The sequence below is a fragment of the Pongo abelii genome, chromosome 14 (genome assembly GCF_028885655.2).
Source record: "Pongo abelii isolate AG06213 chromosome 14, NHGRI_mPonAbe1-v2.0_pri, whole genome shotgun sequence".
Taxonomy (NCBI): Eukaryota; Metazoa; Chordata; class Mammalia; order Primates; family Hominidae; genus Pongo; species Pongo abelii.
In genome coordinates, this window is record NC_071999.2 from 116,675,734 (window position 1) to 116,701,289 (window position 25,556).

At 43.7% G+C, this 25,556-nt stretch overlaps 1 protein-coding gene and 1 non-coding gene across 3 annotated transcripts in view; both read left to right on the top strand.

Moving 5' to 3' along the window:
* The window catches only part of COL4A2 (collagen type IV alpha 2 chain), a 206,113-nt gene that overhangs the window by 107,923 nt on the left and 72,634 nt on the right, over positions 1 to 25,556 (top strand). For both annotated transcript variants that reach the window (XM_024230971.3, XM_054529224.2), the window contains exons 5-14: positions 12,160 to 12,294; positions 12,379 to 12,423; positions 15,903 to 16,019; positions 17,314 to 17,385; positions 17,846 to 17,881; positions 17,990 to 18,052; positions 19,767 to 19,802; positions 21,836 to 21,877; positions 23,713 to 23,811; positions 25,445 to 25,480. In XM_024230971.3, the coding sequence (XP_024086739.1) occupies positions 12,160 to 12,294; positions 12,379 to 12,423; positions 15,903 to 16,019; positions 17,314 to 17,385; positions 17,846 to 17,881; positions 17,990 to 18,052; positions 19,767 to 19,802; positions 21,836 to 21,877; positions 23,713 to 23,811; positions 25,445 to 25,480 (681 nt within the window). The remainder of the gene's footprint in view (positions 1 to 12,159; positions 12,295 to 12,378; positions 12,424 to 15,902; positions 16,020 to 17,313; positions 17,386 to 17,845; positions 17,882 to 17,989; positions 18,053 to 19,766; positions 19,803 to 21,835; positions 21,878 to 23,712; positions 23,812 to 25,444; positions 25,481 to 25,556) is intronic.
* On the top strand, positions 1,651 to 1,753 carry LOC112128667 (small nucleolar RNA U13). Its single transcript, XR_002911156.1, has one exon. It is a non-coding gene; the product is annotated as a small nucleolar RNA U13 (small nucleolar RNA).

Genomic DNA, 25,556 nt, shown 5'->3' on the forward strand with positions numbered 1-25,556 from the left:
AGTAAGCATTAAACATCTTCCTTTTATAGCTTGCTCACAGACCTACATTGACAAACTCATCCCTTCACTCCATAACCTTTACGCTCCTGAGTCACAGTAGTTGCCCTGAATTGCTTACGCAGGTCTGGCTTATCACTGACAGTTGTCCTCAAAACACTTGGTTCAAATGTTACCAGAACTAAATCCGGAGGAGGGAGTCCTGGCATTCCCGAGCCCTTGCCTCATTTTCTAGCGCGATCCCAGCAGATGGTCTGATTTATCTCATCAGATGCTGAGCGTGGGCCTCACTGACCCAGCCCTCCTTTCCACAAGTCTGGTGGTCTCCTTTTTAATGACTCCACTTGAGACGCCTGGAAAACATTCTCCCTGATAATGCAGGTGATCAAACCAGATCATCTGGTGGAACGAACAATCAGAAATTCCACTGGGTGGGCACAGGGCTTGGAGAAGAGTTGAGATTGTGGATGATGTTTTACTGTAGATGAAGGTGACTGAAGGAATTGAATGGAGGGTGGGGGGGGGACCAAAGGAGAGGGTGAAGTCCTCCACAGCATGACCCACTGATGCTCGGTGTCAGAAATTGGGAAGTCATTATAATGGTCAGAAATGTGGTCTAAAAATAGAAGATTCCATGTGGGAAGAATATGAATTTTGGAGCCAGGCAGAGGGGGTAAATAGCCATGCTATAACGCATGTGTTTAACAGACAGCACATGGAGTGTGCTCTGTGTGTCAAATCCTGCAAGAGATGCTGGGGACAGAGTGTGAATGAGGCATGGTCCCTACCTCCAAGGGCCTCACGGTCCCACGTGAAATGTGGGTACAGAGATGTAACATGGCAGCGCCCTGCAGTGTGCCATGGGAAGGAGCCCCGGCCGCCTCCTCCAGTTGTGAGGAGGGGAAGATGCCCCCAGAGAGCCCGTGCTTGAGTCACATCCTCTAGTGACCCTGAGAGCCGCAGGCAGTGAGGGCTGCGTGTGCCATGGCCCTGAGGTTCCAGAGAAACCGGCCCAACCGCTAGGCACTCAGACTGGAGAGTGCAGCGCACTGTGCCAGCGTGGGAAGGGGTGTGCCAGGGCAGCAGGGGACAAAAAAACCCCAATGGCCATGGCGGAGTGGGGTGCGGTGGCTCGCAGAGCCTGCAGAGCTGACACAGTGGCTTGGGGGCAAGGCAGACAGGGCTCTCAGAGGCCCCCCCACCTTTGCTTCACAAATGAGACATGAGCCAGCAGTGCTCGGCGGTGGCGAGCAGCCGGGACTGTGACGTGGGACCCTCAGCGTGTGGGACCCTCGGGGCTTGGGAAACGGGTATTGCTGCATGCAGAGCACCACTGGGTCCAGGTGCTGTGGGTGAGAGGCTCATCTCTCTGGGCTGCCCCCTCACCTGTCTAAGTGAGAATTAGACACACTCCGTGGCTCCCAAACCTGCCTGTGAATCTGAAGTGCTCAGGGGCCTTGCTGAAAACATCAGCTCCTGACCGGGCAGGGGCTCATGCCTGTAACCCCAGCACTTTGGGAGGCTGAGGCAGGAGGATGACTTGAGCCCGGGAGTTTGAGGCTGCAGTGAGCTATGACTGTGCCACTGCAGTCCAGCCAGGCAACAGCAAAACCCTGACTCAAAAAATATGTATTACATATATGTAAATTCCCTGTCCTTTTGTGGGTCATCAGATGATGCTGGGGCGTTCACACTCATGTGTGACACATGCCTCTCTCAAACCTCGTTAAGATGTCAGCACATGACCCATCTCACATGAAAAAATTAAAAAGAAAAAAACAAGGAAAAAGAAAAATACATATATAAATTCTTCCCAGGCTCCTTCCCTTGACTCCCAAACTGCTAGACCAGAAAATTCACAAGGTCTGAGACTCCCCGTAGTTGGTACTTTGGCGGCCAGCCCAGGCCAGTCCTGGGACAGGGACCACTTCAGAACGATCACCCAGAACCCTGTGAAAATGCAGGGCAGGAGAGGGCCCAAGCACCCTGCCTGATTGCTAATGAGCCCCCAGGTGACTCTCACGCTGCTGACCCCCCGATCTCTCAGACACCCCAGATGCTCTCTGAGGTCCCTTCGAAGTCCAACATTTTATGAAGCCTTTGGGAAAATAAGCAGTTACCAATGGCAAAGAGCAGAGATGTAAATGAGAAAAGTGATATTATATTGGTGTAATTTCAAATGGCTATCACTGTCTGTAATCTATAAGACTCTTGCTAGGGAATGAGGCTTGTGTTTGCGTATTAAGGAAGACAAAGGTTGTTTTTATATCATAATGTATGAGAAGGAAATATTCTTTTATCCAAAATAAAATGAATCCATACTCTAAGTAAGAACTTTGGAGCCGTATTTCTCTTTAGTTTCTGTATGGTAGAATTTTTTTTGTTAATTATCTTTTTCCCCTGTCTTTCTGTAGCAGCAACACTCTGGGTGAATCTCAAATGCATTGTACTAAGTGAAAGGAGCCAGGCTCAAGACTCCACACTGTGTGGTTCTATTTCTGTGAGTGTCTAGAAAAGGCAAACTACATGGAGGGAGAAACATGAGGGTTGGACTGAGGTTTGGAGAAGGGAGCATTTGATAACGAAGGGGCAACACCCAGAATGTTGGGTGATATGGAGCTTTTCTGTCTCTTGCTGATAGTGGTGGTTACACAGCTCTGTTATTTGTTGTGTCTGTTAATGACACACCAGATAACACACCAAAAAAGTGAATTTTATTGTATGTAAATTTTTAAAAGATAAAATTTTTTTAAAGGAGTAAGAAAATGAAGTCAAAATAAAATAACAGTTAACTAGGCAGTAGCCAAAGGAGAAGGAGGACAATGGTGGTTATCAAGCATTTTGTAACAACAGAAAAGGTGGAGTTCTATTTAAAGCATGTCCTATTCAGGAACATTTCAAATAAAGAAAAGAGGGGAAAAAAGCTGTGCATCACAGCCAGTTCAAACCCCCTCCCCATGCCCACTGCCCCACCTTTGGCTCATAACCTTTTTCTTAGTTGGCCAGTGTGGTGTTTGTTTGTTTTATCATAGCGGAACCAACTCAATATAATGCTAACTTCAAGAATGGTTTTCTCTCATATATATAGACTGCTTTTCAGTCTAAATGCAAAATAGATATAACTCTTGGTCCTGTCCCTGGGCTATGCCACAGATCCTGAGCGGTCACCCTAGAAGACAGGCGGCCTGCTTGCTCAACTCACCGGGCGCCCGCCTTTGGAAGGCCACCCACACGCCTTTCCTCTCTGCTTCCACCTGGGGCGGACTCTGCAGGGCTGTTAGCTGCTTACTACCTGCAGAGGCCCCATGGGGTAATGACAGTCACATGGCACAATGGGAACACACCATCTCGGCCATGAGTCATGCCATGCTCTTGGGTGTGAAGATGACCTAAGAATACCAGGAAAATACTGGCACGTGCAGTTGGCACATGAAAATTAGTACCCTGCGAGTGAGGTCATAAGTATAGACAATTAGCTCTTCTAATTGCCACTCATCGTGTGATCCTGGTAGCTCAGTAGTTGCCGCCTATGCTAATTGTCACTCTCTAACCATGTAAGTGGAGGCCCCCACCATAGCATCCGTAACCTCTTCATGACATCCAGGCTGCGTGAGGGTGATGCTCTGAGCATTGACACATTGCATGTCAGTGGTGCTAAATTAGAAAGAGCGTTTCATACCCATTCGAGGCCTGACAGCCAAAGCTCTCTGCACATTGCCTGCGGCTCCAGAATCTGCTTCCTCCTGGCCCCTTCCTCAGGTGCAGTCTGGGCTCTCAGGGCCCTGAACTCATCCACAATCAGACTCCAAGTCTTCTTAGAGGACAAGCAGGCTTAGGAAATCACGTCAGTCTATTACACAATGATTCACATTTAGGCAAATGAAATGTATTTATTGCTAAAAGCACAGAGGTAATAAAAGGCTTTCCCAGAAAATCAACTTTTCCAACACATGCCAGGCAAAATCATATCCAGACTATAAAAAGTTTGGGCTAAAAGCCATTGAGCACAACCGCCCATGTGCTGCCTATTTTTAGAATAAGGAGCAGGGGTTTTCAGACACTGATACTATGGGTAGGGAAGAGGAGATCATCCACTTTTTCTCTGCTTTAAAATGTACACCTACCCCAGTCAAATCATTTCAGATAAAACTATATAACAGCATCTTAGAATTATAGGTGGTCCCTTCTGGGATTTGAAAATTTGTCTATGGAGATAAAGCATGACAGAAACCAGTGGCTTCCCAGACTTCGCCTTCATTCCTGAATCTGATTCGGTCCTGACCCACTTTCAGTTCTGCTGCCCTGTGTTCCAGACAGTTCTCGAAATTTCTGTCAGTATCACCATCAGACAGACCAGATTCCATACAAGGAAAGCTAGGTCTTGGTTTCTTCAGATTATTTCCCTGGCAGACTTTTTTTTTTTTTTTGAGACAAGAGTCTCACTCTGTTGCCAGGCTGGAGTGCAGTGGCACGATCTCAGCTCATTGCAAGCTCCGCCCCGCCTCCTGGGTTCATGCCATTCTCCTGCCTCAACCTCCCGAGTAGCTGGGGCTACAGGCGCCCACCACCATGCCTGGCTCATTTTTGTATTTTTAGTAGAGACAAGGTTTCACCATGTCGGCCAGTGATCCGCCTGCCTCAGCCTCCCAAATGCTGGGATTACAGGCGTGAGCCATCCTGCCCAGCCCCTGGCAGACATTTTTTAAAATCATTCAGCTAGATGGTTTCTTCCAAATGTCACTTTAAAGGTGTAGACTCTCCTTCCTTTTCGAACTGTTCTCTATCGCATAAGCTCACTTGCAGGAATACCTGGAAGGGACATGATCTCAGTCGCCGGGCAACATGCCTGTGATGTCACGGCTTGTCTTCTTCATCTTTGCCTTTACTCAGCTCCTCTTTTGTTTGTTTGTTTTTAGGTCAAGATTATTGAGGCATAATTGACGTACAAGTCATTGAATATTGACAAATGTATACAGCCATAGAACCACCAGAATCATGCTATGGAGCAGGTCCGTTACCCCAGAAACTTTCCTTGTACTCTCTCAGTTAGTCCCTCCCCTCCACCTCCAGCCCTGGCAGCCACTCATCTGTTTTCTGTCTTTAGTTTCGCCTTTTCTAGAATGTCATAAAAATAGCATCAGACAGTAAGTAGCATTTGTGTCTGGCTTCCTTCACATAGCAGAATGCCTTTGAGATTCAGCCTTAACTGCCACACACATCCGGCACTTGGTTCATTTTTATTGCTGAATAGCAATCCCGGGAGTGAGCTAATTTAATAAAATCAGGATGAACATTCTCATACAGGTCTTGGTGTGGACATAGGCCTTCATTTCTCTCAGGTGTATACCTAGGAGTGGGATTGTTGGGTCCTGTGAACTTTAGAAGAAACTGCCAAACTGTCTTCCGAAGAGGCTGCACCCTTTTGCATTCCTGCCGGCAGCCCATGGAATTCGAGTGCCATCCTTCCCAGCTCTTGGCGTGGCCACCTTTTTCTGTGTATATTCACCATTTGAGTCCATCACAGTTATATCTCTCTGTGGATTTAATTTGCTTTTTCCTAATGACCACTGAAGTTTAGCATCTTTTCATGTGTACAACTTCTTTGGTGAAGTGTCTGCTCAAATCTTTTGCCAAATTTTGCAATTGGGTTGTTCATTTCTTTAGTATTGAGTTTTGAGGGTTCTTTATATGTTCCAGAAGAAGTTGTTTATCAGATATGTGTTTTGCAAATATGTCTCCCAGTCTGTCCCCTGCCTTTTTATTTATAACAGTATCTTTTGACAATCAAAGTTTTTTAATCTAGCCAACTTTTTCTTTTATAGGTTGTAATCTTTGTGTCTTATCTAAGAAACCTTTGCCTAATCCAAAGTCACAAAGATTTTCCCCTGTGTTTTCTTCTAGAAGCGATACAGCTTTAGCTCTTACATTTAGGTCCATTTTGAGTAAATGTCTGTATATCAAGTGACATAAAGGTGAAGGTGTGTTTCTTTACATGTAGATGTTATTTACTTTGTATTGACACTAGTGCTACAGTCTGCATCAAATAATTTTGGAGGGCAGAAATTCCAAGGGTCCATATAATTCTACCTCATATAACTGAAATTCTTAATAAAGAATAGTACCCAGGGGTGGGACAAATGTTTTATATGCTAAATAGGGAGATAGAGATAGAAGGTGTCCAACTTAACCTCAGCTCTGTGTTGCATGGAATAGGCTGCTGATAGTTATCTGTGTAATATACTGTACAAATACTAGCCTTTACATTATTGTTACCTTGGAACATGCTACTAATTTCATCTTGCCAGGGTAGTCTAAAAATTGCTCAAAAATGCTAACTGACCATCCTTAAGAACAACGAATATTTCTAAATTTTGGCTGGTGGAATTATTTTTCTAGAGCCTAAAAAGTAGTCCTTTCCGCCTTTTGGGACATTTTACATATTTGAAATGTGTGGCAAAGAGCTCACAGAAATTAACTAGGACTTAGGTTGGAATCCCCGGAGGATCACCAGGAATTGCAGCCTTGGACAGGCCTTGAAGCTCTGGAACACACTGCGGAAGGGAGGGAGGGTCCGCCCTGGGGAATGGAGAGGATATGGGCGTCTGCTGGGCGCCAGTGCCCATAAAAGGTGAGACAGGAAGAGTCCGCTTAGGAAGGAGAAGGGATTTCCTACTATTCAGATTTCGGCTGGTAAGTCATGAAAAGCTCATTCTTATTCTACCAGTAAAATACTGTACTGTAGATTAAAAATCCTGATGTGTAGTGAAGCAAGTTTTATCCTAGGCAACACTGTTTTTATACTTCTCTGATAAATGAAACTCTTTCTACTCCCTTACCCAGGGAATATTTTAAGGTTAATGAACAATGAATGAAAACCACAGGCTTGTGTGATGTGGGGCCCTGATGAGTCATCCATCTGTCCACCTTTGTTTAAGTCTGAAGCTGTAGGGCTACACTGCGTGTGCCTGTATCTGATCATCTTTTGCCTCTTGTCTCAGAAGTGAAATTCCCCAACTGATGAATGCGGGAGTGTCGGGACCCTGAGCGCATTCTCTCCACAGTTGTGGTATTTGAGTAATGTGGGTTCAAGTCTGGATTTGTTGTCTCTGCCTTTTCAGACTGCAGCTTCCAAAACCAGCCCGGATGGCCCATGTGCTCTCCAGCCATGACTTCAGAGAGGGAAAACAACGGGCAACCCCCCCGCCCCGTCCTCACGATAGTCAAAATGGATTCTGTCTTGTAGATATCACTGAAGTATAAGGCCAAGACTGATTGAATTAAAAATAATATTTAACCCACATAAATACTCTATGTTCCTCTGCATGACCCAGTAAGCCAGACCTTTCTACTGAACTCCAACTCCATGCTTAAGAGGTTTTTCTTATTGAAAGTCACCTATCTCTTCCCTCAGGAATGCCAGGATGGGGGTTATGGTGGTCTCTCGCAGTGGTTCTCAAACTGTTATATACCAAGGAGTCTCCTAGGGATCAGTTCAAATGCAGATTCGGGAGTTCTGGGGCCAGGCCTGAGACTCTGCATTTATAGCAAGCCCCCGGGTGACGCTGACACAGACCTCCCTTGGAGCGATAAGGGCCTGGTGGAGTCAGCCAGCTCCCCAGAGCTGAGTGCACCCCGGCCAGCCCTGACACTGGTCCCGTCTGAGCCCCCGTCCTCTCTCCTCTCCACTGGAGTTCGTGTCACTGCGTGCAGTTGCCGTGGGGACAAAATGAGAGAAACCACGTTTAAAACTTGTAACAACGCATCATCTCAAAAGATACAGACAGTTGAACGATACTGTTCGTTATCCTGTTTCTTAAGAACTAGCACCTCTACATGGTCTGGTGGTGGGAGCAGGACGGGGGACAGGGGGCGTGACATTACCACTCCTGTCCACAGCATCTGCTGGCTTCTGAGAAGTACTTTGTGGAAATACTTCTCTCAAGGATGTTGGAGGAATATTAGGAGCTTTAGAAATTTAGGAGCTTTTGAGATTATGCAAAGACATTTAAACTAGACTCTTTTCACTTTCTGGGAGTAATTTTTATTTTTAATGTCACTTATCACAAAAGGAAAGAAAGAGATGAAAATAACTTTTCCCGTCGGGACTTTTTGACTGAGGATGGAAGTTGATAAGGATGATGATTAGCACAAAGGAAAACCCTTGGCATGTACCTGGTCCTCCCAGCTGCTCTTTATAGATGCACCACACTTCCTTAGTGGGCAGGAAATCCTGGGGAAAAGCTCCATCCTGATGACCAAAGCGTGGCCTCCTCGGGCCATGCTATAAATGTCCATTTAATCCCAGCAACGCAGGCTTTCCATTGTGCACAGCGGAGAGGGTTCCATCTGGGAGGACTAAGGTCTAACTCACATTCTGCTCAGGCTCTTCCTGGCCCTCTCTCAGCGGGGAAGCTGGATGGAATTCTGTGAAATGTTCCATCTCATCAGAAGCTCAGGATGGACTGTTTAGAAGAGATGCCATCTTGACACTCACTAGAATGGCTATAGCCCAAAAAATGGAAAATCACAAGTATTGGTGAGGATACAGAGGAATAGGAACCTTTGTGCATTGCTGGTGGGAATGTAAAAGGGTGCAGTTAGTGTGGAAAAAGAAATTTAGCAATACCTCAGATATGTGATACTCGTGCACACATATTTATAGCAGCACTATTTAGCAATTCCACTCATAGGAACACACCCAAAAGAATTCAGAACAGAGACTCAAGTAGTCACTCACACACACATATTCACAGCAGTGCTATCCACAGTAGCCAAAAGGTAGAGACACCCCAGATGTCCATGAACAAATGAATGAACCCATTGTGGTCTATCAGTACAGTGGAATATTATTCAGCCATCAGTGAATGAGGTAATGAACCCCAAAAACATGATCACTGAAAGAAGCCAGACACAAAAGGTCACATCGTATGACTGATTCTATTTATCGGTAAATCCGTAGAGACAGAAAGCAGAGTGGTGGTTGCCAGGGGCTGGGAGGAAAGGGAATGGGGAGTGATTGATTAATGGGTTTGGGGCTTCCTTTTGGGGTGAGGAAAATGTTTTGGAACTAGATAGAGGTGGTGGTCGCACAACATGGTGAATGCACTAAAAGGCACCGAGTTGTATCCTTTAAAATGGTTAGCTTTATGTTATGTGAATTTCACTTCAATAAAAATAAAAGGTTACAGCCTACTCCACAAAAGGAAAGACTAGAGTTTTTTATTCCAAAGTCAGACTCCCTAATCAAGAAATAAAGATGAGAAAGGGGTTTACTGACAGTGAAAGGAAAATGAGTACATGATGTGGTTAGCCACTTTCCCCCATCAAAGGGAATTGAGGAAGGGTTAACGAATGCAGATAAGAATGTGGTTTTTATCAATAACACACGCATGTTTCCATTTTGGTTAGTAGCAGATGTTCCCTTTGAGTTGACTGTATGAAATAATCCCACTGGTCACTGCTGCTTGTTTGGTTGGCTAAAAAAAAAATAATAATCCCACTGGATAGATATGTAGTTTATGGGCAATAAAGTAACAGTCCTGATAAGAAACATTTTATCCCCCAGAAGACAGCCGGCAGACACTAACAACCCGTAGGCCTCAACGTAGTGAGGGAAGCGTAGAGCTTCGTGGCATGGTATGTAATCTTAAGAAGGTTATAGTCTAGCACAGCTACAAACTAAACAAAAATGAGCACCACTGGGAATGATCCACAAAAGTTGGAATCAAAACATGGTTTGTTCCCAAACTTACAACAAATGTCATGTAGGAAACCACTAAGCATTGGAAATAGAATGAGTCTGGGATATCATGCGTCCAGGGCCGGGGCCACCCATCTTCCATGAGTCTCCTCGCCTAGGTAGAAACACAGTGGCAATAGCTTCCATTGTAGAATGTTCTCCAAAGACACTAAAGTGCACGGGCTTCACCACTACTTAGGAGGCCTGAGATCAGGCTGCCTGAGGTGAGTACTGATGTGGCAGTGACAGGACCCCTCTGGGACATGTGGAGGGCAGAGGAGAACCCACTGTCTCTAAAACTCTGACTTTGGTCCAGACCAGGTTACCCTGAGGGAGATTTCCCAGGTCCCCTTGGTTTGAGGGGACAGGGGTCCCAAGATTCGGGATACATCATCTTCCATCCACAGCCTTAATCTGCGTGGATAGCTTCCACCCCAAAAAATCATCTTAACTACTTCCCCTGATGCCTGGGGCCTAACATCTCAAGGAATTGCCAGTTAGGAACAGTAATGAATTTGGAGGTGAGATCTCCCTACACCCCTCCATGCTACTGCCTCAATGATGTTAATACTGTACCCTGGGCTGCGTTTTTAAGTTCCCATTTCACTTCAACTGTGTGGATTGCTAAGAATGGCATTATGAACATCCTGTGAAGACAGACACGTCTCAGCTGAACAATTTACGTAGGAAGTTACCTAGAGGCAACAGAAGAAAAGCCTACAAAAATGGCTCAAGTCCCCCTCAATCTCAGGGCAAGACAGGAATTTGACATTTCACAGCAAATGGGGCTTGGCAAGTAAAGGTGCCGTGTGATGAATCAACAGCAGACTCATTCGTCTCAAGAGGAAATTAGGACATACATTTTTTTAAGTTTGGGCTAGCCTGTGAAATGTTAAAATATAACTATAATACAATAGTTAGTTCCAGCCATAGGAGAGCTAGAACTTCCCCTCCCCTCCTTTCTCATTTTTAAAACATTTTTATTGTGGTAAATTTATTTTTAATTTTTTTAATGTAACATTTTAAAATTTTTGTTGTATTAAAAATATGCGTATGTCCTCGCTTATGAGTGGGAGCTGAACAATGTGAACACATGGACACAGGGAGGGAAACAACACACCCGGGGCCTGTGGGCGGGTCGGGGGGAGGGAGAGCATCAGGACAAATAGCAAATACGTGCTGGGCTTAACACCTAGGTGATGGGTTGATACTTTATTGTATTAAGTTCCAGGGTACTAATAAAATAAAATAAATGCATAACATCGAAATTACATTTTGAGTCATATTGGCGTGTCTGATTCAGTGGCATTAAGTTCTTTCACACTGTTGTGCAACCTTCACCACCAATCCATTTCCAGAACTTTCTCATCTTCCCAAACCGAAGCTCTGTCCCCATGAAACACTACCTCCCCCTGCCCCTCTCCGCCTGGCCCCTGGCAGCCCTCATTCTACTGTCTGTCTCCATGGATTTGACCGTTCTAGGGACTGCATATAAGGGGACTCTATACAGGATTTGTCGTTTTGTGACTGGCTCATTTCACTCAGCACAGAGTCCTCAAGGTTCTTCCGTGTCACAGTCTAGGTGACTACTTCCTTCCTCTTTAAAGGCTGAGTCCTATTCCATTGTGTGGGTGTCTACCCATTGTTGGACACCTGAGTGGTTTCCACCTTTTGGCTATTGTGAATCACGCTGCCGTGCATGTAAGTGTACCAAAGCTAGCCCCTGCTTTCTGTATACCCAGAAGTGGAATCGTGGGATCCCGTAGTGATTCTCTTTTTTTAATGTGTTAAGGAGCCACCAGAGTGTTTTCCAAAGCAGCTGCACCATTTCACATGCCCACCAGCAGCGCCCAGAGATTCTGATTTCTCCACATCCTCACCAATACTTATAATTTTTTTAAATAACAGCCACCCTATTTAGTGTGGACAAACATTTTTATATGTTTCAGAAGCTCTTTTTTTTTCCTCTGTGTGAACAAAAGGAGAGATTAACCACTTTTAAACATCTGAGGGTCTTTTTGATATCTGAATGCAATACACATTTCCACACTTACTGGATGCATTATATTGAGGAAAATAGAGAAAAAATTGTAGAAATTCATTTGGAAAATTGTTTATACTGAAATGACCTTAAAAAGAACCCAAATAATTCTTTCATCCCAACCCAGTATTATCATTTCACAATGACATGACTTTAGTAATTTAGGATAATTTTTTTCTCACATTCCATATTTTCTCTTCTTAAACTCTATGACTTCTTTTGTTAGCTATCATGGCAGTAGATGATGGTTTACATATAATGTTCCCTGTAGATTATAGCTCTTTAAAAACAAAAAGAAAATGTAGTTTTGAAAGTAACCGTAACTGATCATGAGTATTTATTGTGATTAATTGTGGAAATTGAACCTATGTTGTTCCCACAGGGTCAACCTGGGCCAGTGGGCCCCCAGGGGTACAACGGGCCACCAGGATTACAAGGATTCCCGGGACTGCAGGGACGCAAAGGAGACAAGGGTGAACGGGGAGCCCCCGGAATAACAGGACCCAAGGGCGACGTGGTACGCACCGCTGTTGTATTCCCCTGGCCTCGTGAGGGTGGCGGGTATCTCAGCCTTGGTTAATTTCATTTGCTTTCTTCATAGGGAGCAAGAGGCGTTTCTGGATTCCCTGGTGCTGATGGAATTCCTGTAAGTTTTATGGAAGACTGGAATTTTACAACATTGCGTGCATTCTAGGCAATACATTTGTGACTTAAAGAAACATTTTGAATGAGACCTCCTTTTTTGTTTATAACATAAAACATGTGGGAGCTATATGTGCGTATTCTCCCCGCGGAATTCAGTCAGACAGTGAACAAACTGTTTGCTTTGTAAACGTCCTTATAGACTTGCTTCAGAATTGAGACGACTTTGCCAAACTGCACATTGTTTGGTAATAAAAAGCTAGAGTGCTATCCTTATACTCGCCCTAAAGAGCCAGTCTTGCAATCTCATTTGAACTATAGAGCAACCTGCATATAAAGTCGTTCAGCCAACAGCATGGGCAGAATGAAGCCCTGCTGAGCATTTGTGCAGCTTCTCAAGTTCTTTACAGCAACCTCACATAAAACAAGAAAAAGAAAAGGCATGGTTTGTTCATGAGAAAAATCTCAAAATGCAATAAAATGTGTTTTTATAACCTAGTTTACTTTACTTCTTGTGGCACAAAAAAATAAACAAAACAGCCTGACTCACAGCCTTCTTCACAGGGACCCACGAGCAGATTTCCCAGGGTTGGCTTCCTGGCCAGACCTGACCTCAGGGATCAATGTGTTTATCGCACGTTCTGACCCGCCTCGCATCCGGCTACTGCTGTGGTTCTGAGACATCTGCTTCACAAACCTCATACATATACACAGATGTGTGTGCCCGTGTCCTGCAGAGGCAGGTTCTGTATCACCACACACGCACACGCACAGGGAGAGAGACTCCGTTCCCAGGCTGCACGAGTAGGGCCATGCCTTGCAGAAGAGAAGGAGAGAATGAGTGAGTGGAGGGCAGTCCCAGAGAACCCATGTGTTTCCATCAGATCTTTAGTCCCACCGTCGAGGAGACATCTGCAAAGCAGAAGGAGACAGTCAGGGCAAAATAAAGGAAGTCACATTTGCCAAGACAAGAGTTGCAAGCCAGTGATCTCGGGGCTACCTGAATGGTGGGCTCAAACAGACACTTGGGTTCACCACACAGCCCTGAACAAATAAGGAAATAATGTTCACATCAGTCAGAATCTTGAGAAATGGACAGAAATGAAGAATCTACACAATCCAAAGATGAAACAAATTAGGAAAGTATTTTCATACTAATGGCCTGAATCTAAATCACTCATTTTTAAACTACTCTTTTGAACTCTTTGGAGTGTCTTTCAGTTTTGTCTCCAGATGAAATCTGAGTTAAAATGGAATGACATTATGGAAAGCAATTGCAACTCATCTGTACCAAGTTTCCTTCATGTTTCCACTTTATACTCATTTAATAGCAGAGGCAGATGTCTCACAAACTAGGGAGGAAGTAATCATAATTTGGAGGAATGATTGTGGTGAGCAGGTGAGGACCATTTTCTACAGAACCTGCTGCTCAAAGGATCTAGTCTCTTTTAACCACAGAATTCTGATACTACAAATTAAGTTAACATAAAGGTCACCTGCCATAAGTAATCAGTTAACAAATGTAGAGTTTGAGGGACCTGGATCATTTTAGCTGATTAGAAGTTATATATAAGAAGTGATATGCAGTGAAATCTTAGAGTGGTCTCATATAGCAGTGTATCTATTTTGATGCTGAGCAGAGACAGACATTTCGCTCAATATAACTGAAATTTTTCTTTGAAGCACAATTTCAATTTAAGATTAGATTGACATGCAATTTCAAATAACTTAGATCAGTTCTAAGCAAGTAAGAAAAACCAACGGCAGACAAATAACAGAGAAGAATTGAAACATTACAGTTCATTTTAAGCAAAAGCATCACAGAATACTAAAAATCTGGAGCAGAACATGTGGAGAGCTGTTTTCTCGAGCTGAAGTGCAAGGGCCCCTTATATCTTTATTTCCAAGGCCACTAGAGTGCCAGCTCTGCAAACAGATGGAGAAGCTGCCCACAAACGGGGATTCCTCTGGCTCACCAGAGAGTTTGACTGAAGCCTGTCGGATCTCTCATCTGACAGCCAATGGCTGTGGACATCTGAAGCAAAGAGATGTGCAAATAAAAGTTCTACTTTTTTATTTTATTTCTTAATATCATTCAGGTTATGGAGAACTATATGTAGGATTTGTTGTGTGGGGGGTTTGAGGTTTGTTTGTTTTGCGTTGTTTTGTTTTGAGACAGAGTCTTGTTCACCCGGGCTGGAGTGCAGTGGTGCAATCTTAGCTCACTGCAACCTCTGCCACCCGTGCTCAAGCAATTCTCATGGCTCATCCTCCCGAGTAGCTGGGATTACAGGCGCATGCCACCATGTCTGGCTAATTTTTGTATTTTTAGTAGAGACAGGGTTTCACCATGTTGGCCAGGCTGGTCTCGAACTCCTGGCCTCAAGTGATCCGCCTGCCTCAGCCTCCCAAAGTGCTGGGATTACAGGTATGAGCCACTGGGCCCAGCCAAGTTTGTTTCTTTATCTTGAAATTTTCCAAATTTCTCAAAGTAACTGTAAAAGACATCCCAATGGTCTCAAAAATCACTCTGGAATATATGTTTGGTTTATTATCAAGAAAACTAAAGTTTAAAAGTAACTACACAATAACAAAGCATATAGCTAAATATCTGTTGTTTAAAGAAACAGCAAAACAGGCTGTGGCCAGGTAGTGCATAAATTATAGATTATTAACACAGCCCCCGTGTGTCTCCTGGAACCAGCTTAACGCAGTGAAGGTGCCCACAAATTTAGCCTGAGTCCCTCTAGTCATTGCAGACACTTGGCTGTGTTGCCTTTCCCCACCCCCAGACATTTCAGAAAACCTGACATGCTTTATATTCATGTTTAAAATCTAAAAGGTCATGTTTCCCAAGAAAGCAAACAAGAGGCAATCAGTTCTTTTAAACATGGCAAGGCCATTGATAAAATCACATTGTGGGTGTGTCTTCTCTGTTTAGGATGTGGATCTGTGAAACTCACTATCTAAAATGCAGTTGGGCACAACTGATAAGGACCTCCCTGTTATCTCTGAGAAGGAGGTAGCTGCTTCTAAAATCTTTCCTAGAATTTTTTAAATGTACCTTTACTTGTTTTCTACAGGGATAAGGACCTTCCTGTTATCCCTGAGAAGGAAGTAGCTGCTTCTAAAATCTTTCCTAGAATTTTTGAAATGTAATTTTACTTGTCCCTGCTAATAGACAGTCACTCAACTAGTAAGACAGAAGAAACCCAACAGTGTACTTCTTACCCAAGCCCAGGTGAAGCAGAACTTTGCTTTGAAATCCTTTCCCTGCTTAGAACTATACCTTATGCCTTCACTTATTTAATCTTTCATTCATTCATTTGTTCACTTTTGAGGTGTCTTTTCCTTGGATTCATGCCGGGAACATGGCTTATGAGAATATTTATCGCACAGTTTTATCGCACAGTTTTATCGCACAGTTACATGACAACTAGAAACCTGCTGGTTGGCTGATTCTCTCACTGCTCTCTTTCCCAGGGACACCCGGGGCAAGGTGGGCCCAGGGGAAGGCCGGGCTACGATGGCTGCAACGGAACCCAGGGAGACTCAGGTCCACAGGGGCCTCCCGGCTCTGAGGGGTTCACCGGGCCTCCCGTGAGTATCCCCACAGCGCCTGTGCTCCGGGGACAGGCAGACCGCTGCTAAGCCCTGCCTTTATAACCTGGGGGGCCCTCCCGCTCATTGTGGCCAGAACGGAAGCCTAACTACCTGTTGACGCCCAAGACATGATGTTTCTGGATTCAAGTAACTTCATTTTTCGTATTCTTTAAATGTTAGATAGAAAATCATTGTTGTGGTTGTTGTTGTTCACTCTCACAGTCTCCCAAATGTCACTTCATTTTCTCCCAAATTCTCATGCGTAATAGTGGAATCGTAAAATGAAAATTAAAACGCTGAAACCTTGACAGAATTCTGTCCATCACCTTCTTTATCAGATTATGAAATACATTGTGACGTGGGAGTGCAGTTATTCTCCAGCAGATACAATGCAGGAGTTTGTTTTTTAATGGAGGAACTTTTATATAATCATCTGTTTTGTGGCCTCATTTATTTTTTAAGGTCTTGGTATGTGTCTTCAGTAGTATGTTGCTACCTTATTTCCAAGAAAATCTTGCAAATTCAGGGTTAGACTAAAATTTTGTTTGGTGAGACTTTTTATTTAAAAACAAAAACTTTAAAGTGGGGAGGGAAGAACAGTCATTTATCACCTTCATCACGTTTTCACCTGAAGCAAATGGAGTTCTCCTCCTACTCAGTTCCACCTCCACCTGCCAGTTCCCCTTTCCTCAGCTGTTTCTGTTTTATATGGTTCAATTTTTCAATAAACTACATCATCTTCTACTCTATGTATCATCAATTTCATTATCAAGAAACATATCTGTTACTTTAAGTGATTCTTATAGTAGATGTTGCAAGATATTTACACATGTACATATGTATTATGTATATACCTACTGTTTATATCTGACACAATTCCAATTTTAAAGAATGACCCAGTGTCTATCCTGCAAATGGGTGTGTGTGTTAATATGTTCAGTACACTAATGCCAAAGAAAGCACATAATAGTATTATCAGAAATAAAAATAACATTGGCATACTAGAGGGTTGGTTGACAGAGCATTCATTTGGGTTTTGAAAATAATTTAAATCCTAAAGTATTTCTATTTTAACTCTAGGAAAGATACGATTGGGTCAATAGGAAATTAAAGGTCTCACCCTTGTTGCTGAATATGGGGTTGGTGTTCAGAATAACCCCCATCAGCCATAAGAACGATTAGACCTTGCCCACAAAAGCCAATGTTCAATCATCCAAATTACCATAGCTGCACCGAATGTTAATGGACTTCTTTTGTTGTTTTTTCTTTTTACAATATATCTGCTAATTAGGGGCCCCAAGGACCAAAAGGGCAGAAAGGTGAGCCTTATGCACTGCCTAAAGAGGAACGCGACAGATATCGGGTACGTTTGCAAGAGATGGGAGGGGTAATGAGGGGACCCAGTGTAAATTCTCAACTAACAAAGTTAATTGCCAAGTGCACTTTGCATGTAAGAATAAATGTACTGAAGGCATGCCTAGAATGGCGGCATAATCCAAGTCTCAATGAATTTAAAAGTCACCGTATTTCCGATCAGGATGTTTTCAATCTTATTTTTAATTGTGTGTTTATCTCTTTCCCATATTCACAATACTCCAAGCCAAATTAGTACTTGTAGTTAATATTAGTAAATATTAATATTACTAAAAAATATTCTGGCTAAATAACAATATTAGTAAAAATTAATATTAGTAAATTAACATTACAAAGTCCTGATAGGGCTGATCTGTTTGATATGCTTATTTCCAACTCTGCAATAAAAGGTAACTAAATCTAAAGATGGTTAAAAGCTGTTACTCTTAAAATTATTTCTTCTCCATTAGGGTGAACCTGGAGAGCCTGGATTGGTCGGTTTCCAGGTAAGTTTATTTTTATTAGACGATATTCCATACAAAAGTTTAAGAGCTTCAGAACTCCAAGTACCAGTTTACCTATCTTAAAAGCATTCTCTCGCTGCCTATCCATAGGGACCTCCCGGCCGCCCTGGGTATGTGGGACAGATGGGTCCAGTTGGAGCTCCAGGGAGACCAGTAAGTACCTGGACACAGGTGCCCACTCTGGGACCATCGTCCGGTCATCCCTTCCAGATGCCACTTCTTCAATGGTTGATTCCAGATGAGAGCTTTAAGAACAACTATGATGCTTACAGGCATAGCAGAGAACATCAAGACAAAATGGACCATTCTTTGCACACATTCTGCTGCTGTTAAGATTGAAGAATAAGGGCTTAAAATTATGGTCACCAGCTCACTGCCAGTTATGTCAACTTTTGACTTGGTCCCGGCAGGGTGCCCTTCCATCCCCACCCCATAGCTACCCAGTGACAAAGAGCCCATCATCCCTGGGCAAGGCAAACCAAAGCCCCACAGGTTCATAAGGAGGAAATGGGATCTGCCTGTGCCACGCCCATGCTAGCAGGCATATCACACCTGGGCTCATTACAGCAGGTGAGATATTGGCCATTGTTTAACAAAATGGCCCTAGAGGGCTCATTGCAAGTAGGGAAGAGCAGAAAAAGGCACTTGCTAAGCCTTGTGTAGCTCTCTGGCCACTCCCACTACTGCACAATGACCTGGAAGGTGGACTGGCCACTGCGAGAGCTCCGGACTCTCTCATTCCCCACATACGTTAGTAATCAGATAAATAGACCTTAACTTATACAAGGAGAGATTTGGGCTGCAGGTAAGAGAGATCTCACAGGAAGCCATTGCTCAAGACTGAGACAAGCTATCAAGGGATACTAACACCAGTTCCTTGACAGATATTAAGAAAAAAATGAAGTCATATACGTTTGGGGAGACTCAGTCAAACTAACAGTTGGGGGGTACTCATAATTCTCTTCAGATTATAATAAATTACAATAATAATAATAGATTTTGTTTCTACAAAGCAAATTTCCCTGGTGCTGTGAAAGTCATTTTTGCAAGTAGCCCCGTCTGTGAAAGACCTGGGCAAGGTGGCTGAAATCAGGATCATGCGAGACGCCCTTGCTGTTTCACTCCATATGGTTGTTGGCTTAGTCATAGCACACATGCCACATGGTTGGGTTTCATACTTTAAATGCACAGCTCAGATAAGTCCGGCACAACAGATTGTACTTGCTAGGTCCTTAGCTGCTCTGACAGCTTTTGGTTCTTCACATGAGCCATGGAATCATCCACAACCCCCTCCCTATCCACTCCTTTGTATCCACTTATTTGTACTTAAACACTCTTCCCCTGCATCTGAAATGCTTTAATCCTAAGCACAGTGTTGACACTGAATGCTCTGCAGAAAGACACACCATGATATTGCAGATGGACTTTCCGCCCTGCAGTGCCAGCCTGTAGATTCATTCTGTCCATGAAAGTTGGCCAAGCTACCAGGAAGAAGTCCTGCATGGAGTCTCGTGGGGACTCCCAGAGGAAGTCAGGGAAGCTGCCTCTGCAGTCACAGGGCCTAGGACCTTGCAAAGGGATCAGAACAAACACAGAGAGGCATGGGTGAAGTCGAAAGCCCAAACACACAAAAGCAAAGCAGAAACAGCTGTCCATAGACAGCCGGCAGATTCTGAGAACTGGAGCTGACCTGAGTCCCTCTCCCCCAGCATGTCATCTCTGCCAAGCCAAATGCATCAGAAACCTCCATGCATCCTACACTGTGTCCTAAATATACAGTCAATGGCTTTCCCAGAGCTTTCAGGCAGATGTTATCTGGGTCCTGGGGTAAAGAAAACCATTTACACATTTCTTTGTATTTGTACAGGGACCACCCGGACCCCCTGGACCAAAAGGACAGCAAGTAAGTTGGTTTTGGGGGGTGAGGATGAGGGAAGGGGGTACTTAGGTGTTTGTGGATTTGTTTGTTTTTTACCATAAAACTTCTTGGTTGACAACTATTTATTGTTTATATTATGGTGAAAACGGTTTTGGAGTTTTTAAGACTTAATGTTAAACTCCAAGGATAGATCCATGGTGCCTCTGGACATTCAAAAAGTGAACAGGTGGAACAATTTGTTGTTTGCAAATTAATTACCACATGCCTGTTGCTATATGAAAACCAAACTGATGAACATTTGATTGAAAATGAAGATTAGAACAATTTAGGGACAGCTCACATTTATTCACGTGCATTGATTTAAGAGAATGGACAAAATGTAACTCTATCTGTTGTAGCGAGGCCAATGTCATTCTTACCTGGCTAGAATTAGGTTCTACAGGAGTCTAATGTCAGCCTCTAGGGATATATTCAGTGATAGTCAAGTTAGGCTAGAGCCCAAAGCTATATACTGTTTTCATCCCAGAAAGGTTATTAAATTGATTGGAACACAGCAAAGTAGGTGGTTTGTTAGAAACTCAGAGGACAGAACTAGGGTTCCTTATTATCTGAGGAAGCTGAATAAATGTCCAAGACAAACGAATGCAGTTGACAAGGGAAGTATTTGATCAAAATGCAACATAATTCAGAAATGCTAGGCTGCCAACGGGAAGCATCTAGGAACCTTTCCCTTGCCCTGTGTCCCGATGGAGGATGCGCCAAGCCCACACATTGCCATGCCTGCCCATTGCTGTGACCCCTGGTGACCACAGCTGCCACCGCCCATGCCCCCAGGCTCCTGTCCCCTCTGACACGGCTTCCGGTCGGCTGGAGAGCTTGCGCAGGCTGCTGAACGCCCCACCGCCTGGCAGCCTGGAGCAGGATGAGATGGGCCCCAGGCCAAGAGCAGCAGAAATAGGACCAGGCGGCCGGGCTGAGGAGGCAGCAGCCAAGCCCTGAGCCCAGGCGTGAGCCTCAGATCTCCCCTTGCTGCGGCAAACATAAACAGCCCTCCTCACCCCTGACCAAGTCACTTCCTGGTGACTTTGACGACCAGCTCAGGAGGCAGAGAGGGACCGTGGGGGACTCGCACAAATTGCATTCTAATCTAGCCTGGCCGCGTTTCTGTGCTTTGATTTCAGCTCCCCACCAGGTGGGGAAGAAGCAAAAGGCAAAAATTCATTGAAGGCTTTGTTTTTATTTTCAGAAAATATCTGGACATTGGCGGGGGCGGACGGTAGACTGCAGAGAGAGAGAGATCAGATAGGGCTTGTGTGACACTGCTGTCACTGTGGGAACACACAGAAACCCTGGGAAAGAAGCAAAGCTGTTGGGAGTAGAAGAGGACTGTGCCTATGATGTGCCCAAATTTGTCATCTTGCACAAATCTTAGAGGTCAGCGTTGTCGGTCCTCCCACACGTGGCTACTGCGTTCGTGAAATTATTAAATCCTTACTATGATACTGGGCCTAGCTTTGCTTCTTAGGTAAAAAAGGAAGACAGAAAGGTTGGATAAAGCCCAGAGAATCACCTAAAATCATTACATTCTGATTGATTTTAAATTTCCAAAGATTATTAAAAAGATAGGTAAAGTTTATATGAAATGAGGATTATTTTGCCAAAATGAGAGAAGACTGAGCCAGAAGAAAAGACGAATCATGATCTTCAAATGCAGAGTCCAGGGAGTGAAATGGGGCTGCTTCTTCCATCTGCAGGGGCCAGAACCCAGGGACATGCTCTTAGACTACAGTCTGCAGAGACCATATACTCACGATCAAGGGCCAGCACCACCTGGGGTCCAATCTCAGCTCCCACTCATTCACTCTGAGGCCTTGGTCAACCGATATGACAAACTGTCAATTAGTTTCTACAATGCAAAGCAAGAATATTATGCAAATATAGTTGCTCACTAAAGTTGCCGATAAATAGGTCTTGGGTTTCTTTTTCTAAGAAAAATAATTTTATTTCTCTCTGATGATTGGCTTTTTAAAACTTACAGAAATTATTTATCTTTTCAGGGCAACAGAGGACTTGGTTTCTACGGAGTTAAGGGTGAAAAGGTAAAGGAAGCCTGGTCAGTTCTAGCAGAGGCATGCCGCATATCTCAGCCAGGAGATAAATCATTTTAATTATGAAGTTCTACGCTGTAAAACTTTTACCTTGAGTTCATCTGCAGACAGACCATTTGCGTAGGGAAATAATCATTGCAAAGTGCTAGGTTGTCACCCACATACCAGTGATAATTCTGCATCAACAAGACGGTAAACATAGACCATCTAGGCTAGCCGAGACTCTGACACAGAGACATAAACTCAGCTCATCTTCAGAAGGTGGAGGTGAGGACATGTCACTGAGGGCATCTTCTCATGTGTGGAACCCAGAGGTGATTGAGGGGACTGAGACTACAGCCAGAGACTGACATGGAGCCATCTCAGGGACCAGGGGATCTCAGGGACCAGCCCTGGTAGGGCACAAAGGCAGCCGTAAGGACCATGTGGCTTTTCTCCTTCCTTAGAGTGCTAAGATCCAAAGACCTCATGGCCTTTGAGAGGAACGTGTGAGATCACGTGCACGACAGGCTTAACGCAGTGCCACACCCCGCAAGCAAAACCTCACCAACACAGTCCCATTGCGTTCACCACAAAAGCCATGTGCCCACTGTAAAGTAGACCTGACCCTTGGCCTCATGATTGGATCATTTCTATTTTGTTTTCCCTTCTGCTTTTTGATGGAACAGCACAGTAAGTTGAATCAAGTCCTGCTCAAGTGTGAAGAAGAAACTCTTCCTTCTTTACATTAATGCAATAGAAGAAGTCAAAAAAGAACAATTAGCAAGCAGTGGGCTTCTGGAAAAAAAAGAAAGAAAAACACTGAAGATCCAAACACATAAAAATTTATAGCCCCATACAATGAAATGTAACAAAATAATAAAATAAAAACAAGAAAAATCTGGGAAGAAATCATCGGTAGGAGAAGAGAATAGTCCCATTAGATATAATGGAGATGAAGTTAGAGTCTACAATCTACAAAGGACTTATGCAAATTTTAATTAGTAAAAAACATCAGGGGCCCAACAGGTACAAGGGAGGAGAACAAACAGTTTGGGTATTTTAAGATATTCTATTAGTAGACACTCAGCATACACTGTGGAGTATCACTTTCTGCAACTGACCCATTGTCTCCATTTACTGCTATCCATGTTATGTGATATCTGGGCTCAGATTTGTATGATACAGTTTAATGTGGAAAGAAAGGAAAAGACAATGATGTTCTTTTTGTGTCAATCAGTTTCTGGGAGGTAAAGCCAGAATATTATGCAAGGATAACTGTCCAGTAATGTTCTAGATAGATAGGTTTCACCATCTGTGCACCACATCAAAGAGTGTTTTCTGCTAATGATAAAAATGCAAATTAAAGCAATCTTGGGATATTATAGTTATTTAAGATTGCTTTTTATTATATAAAAACATCTTTAGCTGGGGAAGTAGTCTTTCATTTCTTCAGCATTTCTTTTATCTCGGTGCCCATCTTGGCAACCAGTAGAGTAATACCTGTCAAAAACCATAAAGACATTTAGCCTTCATACCTAATAATTCCCATATATAGAAATTCATTGTAAGGAAACAACCCCACAGAAACAAATGCAGTCCAGAATTGTAAACAACCTACATGGCTTTTATGCATAAATTCTAAATGATTGCTAATGAAAGGAGGATATAAAAAACTTACATTAGGATTACTCTATTTTGTGATTATTATGCTATAAATAGGTATACATATGGTAAGTAATATGCAAACATTAAAACTGCAGTATTTTGGCCAGGTTGTATTTGTATTCGAGTTTTGTAGTTTCCTTTCAATTTAAAGACAACTGCTTTTGCTTAACAATATGCAGGGTGATGTAGGGCAGCCAGGACCCAATGGGATTCCATCAGACACCCTCCACCCCATCATCGCGCCCACGAGAGTCACCTTCCACCCAGATCAGTACAAGGTAAAGAGCAAAATTGACTGTTTTCCTAGTTGAACTAAAAAAAAGAGAGTAAAAGTAAATTTCTTCAATTGTATCCAGCCACATTCCAAGTAGAAAAAGCCTCACCATCAACTTGGCAAATTACGCATGAAAACATAACCAGGTCCTCCCAGAATATTTTCAACGCTTCCAGACAGTTACTAGATTCACAGTGCAATCGCTTTGTCAGTCCATCATCTCAATTATGATGAATCTGAAGCAACATGAGAATTCATTTTAAAAAAACCTTACATCTATCCTTTCGTTCAGTGTAGATGGAGGCTAATGGTCATACCGTAATTCAAAGCCAGAATCATGGAACTATCCAGCAAAATGTGTTCAGCAAAATAAAACCTACTTCTTTGCTGACATGAAGCACCTTTCTGGAGGATCAAAGTCAGTTTTTGACAGTTTCTGAATCATTCAATTAACATTTTGCTTAATTGAAATCATGCTGTTAGTCTGAAATAGGAATTGCCGCGTCTACTCTGTCTAGGTTTGGAGGCTGCTGTGCCACCCACCCACTCAGGGAGGTCCCGCAGCCTTTCTAGGGCTTCCTGTTCCCCCTGTCAAATGGGGATGGTGACACTGACCTCCTGGAGCTGAGAAGGAGGTTGCAGGCGACTGTGAAACACTCAGTACCATGTCGGGCACACAGAATATCTGGGAACTAAAATAGAAACCCCAAATGGGGAGATCTTACCTTTCCAAATAGAATCTTGTTCCCAACTCTTGAGCAGGGTGGGGCTTGGGTCCTGTGTCCTGGGTCCTGCGTCCTGGGGCGGATTTGGCAGGCAGGACCACTGCCTTGCAGGGGAATTCAATCCAGGTGGCTGAGGCTCGAGTTATGAGTTACCGTGGACAAAAGTGTCCTGGGAGGCGGCAGGGAGGGCCTCTGTCCAGCTTCTGGACGGGAGCCTAGAGCAGGTTTGATCCGTGTGGAGGTGCTCAATCTTCCCAGTCAAGTTTTCCACCTTTTCTACAACCCAGGCCAGGGTGGGATCCGGGGCTGGGAACGGCCAACCTGCAGGGGCAGTTGTATGCTGCAGGAATCCAAGGTACCCTCAGGAATGACGGGGACAAAGGACCCACCAATTGCTGTTTCTTTCACCATTTTAGACGAAGAGAAATGGGAAAAACATAGATCATGTTTTTGATCTATGATATTGACATGGCTTTCAACAGCCACTTTTGCTTCAAGTTTCAATATGTTCCATGTGTATCTTTTCCTCAGAGGACCTCCTAGTAATGTTTTCTTCCAAAGAGTATTTTCATTAAGGCTTTTCCTTGGGCACGTTCTCCCACCATACGGATGTAAACAATCTGCCTGGAACTGTGTGGGGGATAAAGGAAAACACAGAGAGAAGGAAAGACAGACTTTCACTTGTACCAAGAGGAATACAGGAATTAATTTATCTTGTGAAAATCTAGAAGAAATGACACATCTTTTCTCTTGAATTTTGAAGCTGCAAAATTTAAGTCATGTGTTGTAATCAATTTATAATGATTGAGGATTGATTCAATACTTTAAGCTCATGTCATGAACCCTGATTGATTTTTACCCATTACCATCCTCAAATTAATAGGCGTTTCTTATTTTTCATATTCTTCACAGGGTGAAAAAGGCAGTGAGGGGGAACCAGGAATAAGAGTAAGTCGAGTAATGAGCATGCCCCCTCCCCTGGGCTCCTGGGCTGTCGGCGCTGTGCCAGGCATGACGGGTGCAC